Genomic DNA, 6,977 nt, shown 5'->3' with positions numbered 1-6,977 from the left:
TAAATTTGCGCACGCTCATGTCAACTTTATCGATCTGAATAATAAAATTTGTACATTTAGTAGACTCATATTGCCATAGAGGACAAATAAGAATTTTCTGGTTATGTCACAACGAAATATAAGAGTTATTTACAAGGAGTTTTAGACTTATTGAGATAGTAGCTATCAACTTCATAGTCTAGGATAAAAATCTAAAATATGGATATAGTTATTACAACGGAACAAAAGACTTCTGCAAGGGGCTTCATAATTCACAGAAGGAGTGGAGATGTCCTGTAATATTATAATATAAATAGTATCATGTAATATTATAATGCAAGAAATATTAGTACTATAATTAAGTTAGAGGCCTGGGGAGAGTAATAAAATCTGGATTAATAGTATGCATGATGTAAAGAATCACTGAAAGCTTTATAGGAGGGTGAAGGAGTCTAGCATGCTGTAAAAAAAAATAATGTTATTATGTTTATGCGATACCTATATATGATTCAATAGCTATATATGATACCTATATATGATATTATATTGTACGATAACTAAAGTCACATGAAGAAGCACTAACCTGCTTGTTAGAGATAATCAGTGCTTATTTATGCACCCTTGTGTAGCGCTTGACCTGAATGAGCACACTGGAGTTAAAATATTGGGTTTTATATTATTTCACTTTGCAAATCAGTACATGTTTGGTGTGGGGAAGGTGGACAAACAGTAAAATTGACCAATGGTGTACGAAGGCAAACAGGAACAGCAGGAGCAGTGAGAAATTTCATGGAAGGAACGAGAGTGTTACCTTTTTGACTTATGAGGAACGGGGCCAAAGCAGCGGCATATTTTTTCCCTTGCAATGGAGGGAGGGCAGAAGCATCACATTATGCGAACATCTGAATCATGTGGAGGAGCTGGGGAAAGAACAGAATGTGAACCAGAGACTCCGTGATGCAAGAGACGCCCCCTTCCTTGCCTGCACCGGACCAGATACGAAAAGAAGGCAGGGCAGTCAAAATTGGAGGCCGCCAGGTACAGGTCTAGTGTTGTAGGCGCAGGAGGGGCAGGATACCATCAAGTCTTTCAAATACAGTAGAATGGCAGTCTTTTTTTTCCTTGCTTTGATTCTGCATAGGATCACAAGCAAATGGGTTAAGAACAAGGAAGTGAGAATGGTATAATCGAGTTTAAGGCAACATTCCAAGTTTATTTTAAAGATTTCACCATATGTATAGCAAACATGGACTACTTGATAAAGTAGTCCGACACAGAAATTAGGAAATCTTCATCATACCTTAGTGGATATGAAAAGAGAGGAGAAAATAATATATGAATCAAATAAGTAATTGTAGGAAAGGGACGAAGCTATGTTATTTTTAGGAAAATATATGGAAGCCATCAATGGCAGCCCAGCAGCAAAACAAAAGGAAAGTGGCCCCTAATGTTGGCGAGTTATCAATTATTCTAATATATAAGCATGCTCCATTAGTTCATCTAAAGAATCTGAATAAAGGTATTTTGTCAAGAAAGAAACATTTCCAGATTGTAAGCTTACTGTAATCATGCATATCTAGATTATGAACAGGTACTCATCTAGACAAATAAAATCATCAAATCATTCATAAGGGATTGTTCCATACTTTTGAGCAGCGACAACTTGCGAAAAGATTTCAGCATACTGCTCCATGCATCTCTGTTAGTGGAAGAATTAAAACAAATATTGGGAGGGATGGTCTTACTTTACCTAGGAAATGCTTGGAAGGAATGGAGCGGAGGGGATTTACCTTGGCGCTCGAATCCAGCAATTCCTTACCTGCAATTTTTGTGTTGATCACTGAAAAGGAACCAGTCCTTGAAGGAAATAATTTTTTTGTTTATATCAAATATTTCCCTGAGGATAAACGTAATATGCACGTGTTTACATCAATTCACTACATGACCATAGCAAGAAAAGCTTGGTAAAGAGAAGTAAAATTGCTTATGCTATTTTAGCTATCTCAATGGGCTTTTTTTTTTGTTTCTGGACATCTCATTCTAATATTTCAGCAGAGTAAAAAACCGCATGATCAGTCCCTCAAAATATAGTTTTAGTTGTGCATCTACAGATACATTTTCTGTACTACAACAAATTGGGCCTGACAATGTTTCACTAAATGAAGGGTGAAGCAAGCATGAGCAGCAAATATACTTGGAGGCCTAATGCAGTGTCTTAGCACTATAAATGTTTAAACATGCTGGGAACCATTAATACAACCAATACTTGTGTTTGTGCAATAGGCAATAGTCATTCACATATATGAAAAGGAATATTTGTTCATATCAACAGAAATTCTGGACCAACAGAGCGCTTCCTAAACTTAATAGTAATCATGCACATATATGGGAAAGAATATATGTGTCGTATTACCCAGAGCATTTCCTAAACTGAATAATAATCATGCGCATATATGGGAAAGAATATCTGTGTCTTATAACCTTTGATAGTTCATTTTATTTTTCAAGTATAAAATGAATAACAACTGCATGCCTGGATCAACTACATCTGGCCCAAGAACTCATATGATTAATAAAGTTTGAAGAAAGTAGCTCATAGTACCTGTAAATGTCTTGAACAGCATGGGAGTACTACCTCCCAAATCTGCTTTGGTGGCCTTTATGGTGCACAAGAAAAAGGTGGTCTAGTTAGAAGAAGATACAACATCGGTGATTGTAATAGCATTCTATTTCTTAAGTATAGTGAGTAAGTGAAGCATAAATTGAATTCTGGCTTAGGAACCTAATACTGAGAGGAGCAAATGGTCAGCGTAGTTAGCTGAAGGCACAGTCTATGTCGTATTAGTGGTACCTAAAATGCAGGAAAGGTAGTTCGTTTGAGCAATGCTGTGCTGGTGGTAGAAGCAGAATACCAGTACTACTGAATATTAGTTAACCTTTTTACTGCATTCAGATCTTTGTGCATGACAACATTTTTTTTTGGTAAATCAAAGAGGTGAGATTACAATGACCTGTCAGGTGCTCCTGAGGAGAGGAGGTTCCAATGGAGCCATTCAGGTTAGGACTTTCATATTCAGGCCCAGGTACAACCTGACCATTAGTTTCAACCTGTTAAAGGTTACTGTTAGGATCTAGAGGCAAACAAAAAAAAAGTAAACTTAGCATCTAATTCTGCAGCATCTATAGCTGAATGCTCTGCGAAGAAGCATCATATTTTAGGTAGTGCTTCCTGCATTGGTGAGGAATCGTACCTTTGTTCTCGTCTGCTGCAGTAAAGTGGACTCCTCGTTTACTGTCTCTAGGCTGCTTCTTGGAACAAAATGAAAGGGGGCGACCAGGAAGCGATGACCAGTAAAAAACGGAGGGGCGCACCTGAGATTCAGGAGTTCTGGGCGGACAGCAATGGCGGACAGCAGACAGGCCGCTGAGGAAGAAGACCACAACGTCGAACAAGGCACTGAGGAGGAAGCCAGGAATTAGACCAGCGCGCGCGATAGCGGGCGGAAACGCGAGGGATGGAGCGGATCTTGTGAGGCAGCAGCCGCGGGGCCGCTGTTGGGAGGCTCCGGCCGCGGGACACGGTGGCCGCCGGAGGCCGCAACCGGTGCGGGTGAGGGCGGTGGCCGGAGGACGCAGCCGACGCGCTTGACAGCGACCGCGGCCACAGCCATTAGCCGGCGTGCGTGACGGCGGCAGTTGCAGGAAAGGGTAGTGCGCTGAAGCAGATCCGGCCAAGGAAGGCGTAGATCCGCCGAGGTTTAGGGCGGATCCGGCTGCCGAACTCCCAAAGCGGAGGTATTCGCTGCTGTTGGTCTCGTTGACTGCGCGTGGAGGCGGAGCTCGGCGTTGGCTCGCTGCAGGGTTCCGGTGCGGAGCACGGCGGCCGCCGCCATGGCCCCGCACAGGTCTCCCGCCGCCATGGCCCCGCACGGGCCACTGCCGCGTTTGGGCGCCAGCCTCGCCGTGCGCCGTTCTGTCGTGGACGGCTCGTGGACGGCCAACAGGGAGAGGGATGGCGCGGGGAGGGGAGGGGAGGGCCGGCCTCGCTGCCATGGCCGGGGAGCGCGCGGTGAGGATGGATGGAGCCGAGCTCACGCAGGCAGGCAGCGCGCCGGGGAGGGAGGGAGGATGGCTGCGCGCCGCCATGGGTGGGAGGGAGAGGACGACGGTCGCGCGCTCCGCCGGAGCCAAGCTGAGGCAAGCAGCCGACGCCTGACCCGCCGGGGCCACTGTTCGGCCTCGCCGTTGCAGCTCCGCGCGAGGAGAAGAGAGGGAGAGGAGTGGTGGAGGAGTGAGGGAGCAGGAAGGGGATGGCGCAGGCAGCTGGGAGGAAGAAGCGAACGCAGACAAGGAGAGGAGTACGCGGCAGAAGAAAGAGCAGAGCGAAGGGAAGTTACAATCTTTACCGTTAGATAAACATCGAATGGACCGTAAAATTTTAAGTGACGTGGCTAGGCTGAGAGCTCACGGAGCCCAGCCGGAATGATACATAGAAATATGACTCACGACGACGTTTCCTGTTTTTCCCTCTCTTTACTCATTTGTCATTGCGGCAGCATGGGCTCTATCACGTTCTCTTCTAAACACGCACGCATCATCAACATTGCCAAAACGTCTGTAAAACCGATTAAAAACTATCAACATTCGGACGCGCCAACGTCTGGAACTAAAATAAAAGAAATAATGCCATGGGAATTTTTGGAAGAAGCCATCCGCTTGCACCGATCAGAGCCTATGTGTGTAGGCCCTAAAACGTCGCAACAGAGGCCGGAGGAGAAAGCACAACGTGCGGCGACCGGCACGGTGGGCGAAGAAGCCGGCAGCAGCGACACTCTGTTCGCCACATGAAGTCTTCACGAGGCCGGGTAAGATGCCACCGCCGCCGGCGGCGGCGTTCGAGGACGCGCGTGATGGCGCCTGGAGGAGAACACACGAGACCGGGGAAGATGCCGCCGTCGGTGGCGGCCCACACTACTATAAAATATGTCTTTGTTCCAAGCCATTTGTCCCGGCAGCCTTTGGGTCTGGGACAATAGGTGGCTTTTGTCCCAAGTCCAACGGCTAGCCGGGCCAGCGGGGGGACAGGGGCCTTTTGTCCCGATTGGTGTCTCCAACCGGGACAAAACTCCTTGGCCCCCTTATCCCCTTTCCTCTCCCCCCGCCTGAGCCATTCAGCTCACTTGTTTCTTACTGTTCTTGGCTCGGGAGAGATGAGTTATTGCTCATTTCTTCACCACATTTGTGAAGATCTTTGATTCCCCATCCATCCATCGGCGCTAAAGGTTTGGGGCTTGTTTTTCTCTTCTTCATTGGCTTGTATAGCTCATTTCACGCTTTAGAAATAGAGAAAATGTGTAGCTAGCTCATTTCTTGAACATTTAGCTACATTGCATATGTAGGTGTGATTTTCTTTTAGATTTAGATGAGCATGTGGATAGTAGAAATTTTTAGCACGAGTGTAGACACTTCATGTGATGTACTTGTATATATGACCATATTATGGATAGTTGATTTTTGTATTCATGAATGAATTAATGAAATGAGTATATTAGAATTTTTTGTATTATGAATGGATTATTTTGATACTCTAGTGATGTATTTATTCAGGCTCACATTGAAACCATCTAGAAGCTAAAAAATCTTTATTTCGAAACAAGTATACATCGTTAATCTCCATTCAACGGTGATGGCACTACCTTTCGGCGAACACGATGCGCTATAAGGACGTCGCGAATCGGTTGGTCGCATCACCAGCACTTCCGATTGATAAGAAGACAGCATTTGACGCAGTCAGCATGGCCATTGTTGTACTGAGAGCATATCAACGAGCACGCTGCCTGTGCCAAGTGCTGTGCCTATTAATCGTAAATGTTGGTAATGCGACTGGCCGATTGGTGACATCCTTGTACCGCACCGTGTCCCCCCGAAAGTCAGTGTCATCACCGCAGAGTTGAGGTTACTAACATATACATTTTCAGAAATAAAGGTTTATTTTTCTTCTAGAGGATTTCTGGATATTGAAAAGAGTGTACTCCTAGAACTGAAGTGTGTCAAAGTAATTAGAAGTTATAGAGATTTTTTAAATTAATTAGAGATTTCTTTCAATTAATGATACATTTCATCTTTTTTATATGATTTCATTGTTATTTGTAAGTGTTATTAATCTGATCATTGTAATTGTAATAGTAAATAATTTTTAGATTGTAATGGTAAGAATTTATAATTTTGTGGAAAATAAAGGTATTTTTCAGTAAAATATGGCTTCAGCAGCTGGAGGGAGTTGCGCCGATGGGGGTGATCGTTGTCCTTCTAGAGAGAAGGGCACAACTCGAGTAGGTCGTCGGTCCAAAAAACCTAGTGCTTTTTATAGGGCAGCGCTCCGTTATTTGGAAAAAGAATATAGAGAATGCATGGCAAGGGGCGAGAAACCTCCGTTTGATCTTGAGGATTTATTGCGGCGTTACGGTTCGTCACCACCAAACTCGGAGGTTTCAGCTCCGTCATCTTCTTCTGCGCTAGCAAGAAATCCGTTTGAGCATTCTGCGTTCCAACGCAAGGACGGTTGAAAATCTATGTGTTGTTGTCCGAATTTTTAAGTTTCATGTATAGTATTCCTTTGTTAACTTCTGTAATGGATTAAGTACTCCTTTTAATTAATCAAGATGTATGATGGATATTGCAGATCTTTTAATTATTCATGTTATGTTACATTTAGTTTAATTTAGGTTTGATATATTTTATTTATTCGATACGTGTAAAGAATTCAAATCGATTTATTTAAAATGCAGATGGACCGGTAATGGATGTACAATGCTGACCGACGTTCGAAAGAATTTATTGATGGCCTGCATTATTTTTTGTCTATGGATGAGGCAAACAAGCAGAATGGTTTTATGTGCTGCCCGTGTGTTCATTGCAACAATAACAAGAATTACTCATCTTCAAAAATCCTACACAGCCACATTTTCGCAAATGATTTCATGGAGAAGTATATTTGT

General features: G+C 43.8%; 1 protein-coding gene across 26 annotated transcripts; it reads right to left on the bottom strand.

Annotated features, from left to right (window-relative positions):
* On the bottom strand, positions 1-4,470 carry LOC120711560. Of its 26 annotated transcripts, none has more exons than XM_039997130.1 (9): positions 3,352-4,470; positions 2,991-3,087; positions 2,582-2,623; positions 1,770-1,836; positions 1,626-1,678; positions 1,058-1,112; positions 791-961; positions 563-616; positions 1-273 (listed from the first exon to the last, which is right to left on the bottom strand). In XM_039997130.1, exons 1-4 carry the CDS (start codon positions 4,123-4,125, stop codon positions 1,817-1,819), a joined length of 933 nt encoding a protein of 310 aa, XP_039853064.1. In that variant the 5' UTR covers positions 4,126-4,470; the 3' UTR covers positions 1-273; positions 563-616; positions 791-961; positions 1,058-1,112; positions 1,626-1,678; positions 1,770-1,816. The 26 variants fall into 26 exon arrangements, 13 of the variants coding, with proteins under 13 accessions (XP_039853064.1, XP_039853054.1, XP_039853053.1 ...); XM_039997120.1 differs by having other exon boundaries at positions 563-629; positions 1,770-1,798; XM_039997119.1 differs by having other exon boundaries at positions 1,770-1,798; positions 3,352-4,462.
* Between the last annotated feature and the right edge of the window lie 2,507 nt (positions 4,471-6,977).

The sequence above is a fragment of the Panicum virgatum genome, chromosome 6K (assembly GCF_016808335.1).
Source record: "Panicum virgatum strain AP13 chromosome 6K, P.virgatum_v5, whole genome shotgun sequence".
NCBI lineage: Eukaryota > Viridiplantae > Streptophyta > Magnoliopsida > Poales > Poaceae > Panicum > Panicum virgatum.
This window is presented reverse-complemented; position numbering and strand designations above follow the sequence as displayed.

Coding starts and splice junctions, on each gene's coding strand:
- LOC120711560 (XM_039997120.1), bottom strand. CDS start 4,125: ATGGCGGCGCGCAGCCATCCTCCCTCCCTCCCCGGCGCGCTGCCTGCC. Junction 1,799..2,581: donor GCTGTTCAAGACATTTACAG/GTACTATGAGCT, acceptor CAAAAATTGCAG/GTAAGGAATTGCTGGATTCG. Junction 962..1,057: donor TGTATTTGAAAGACTTGATG/GTATCCTGCCCC, acceptor GGTCCGGTGCAG/GCAAGGAAGGGGGCGTCTCT.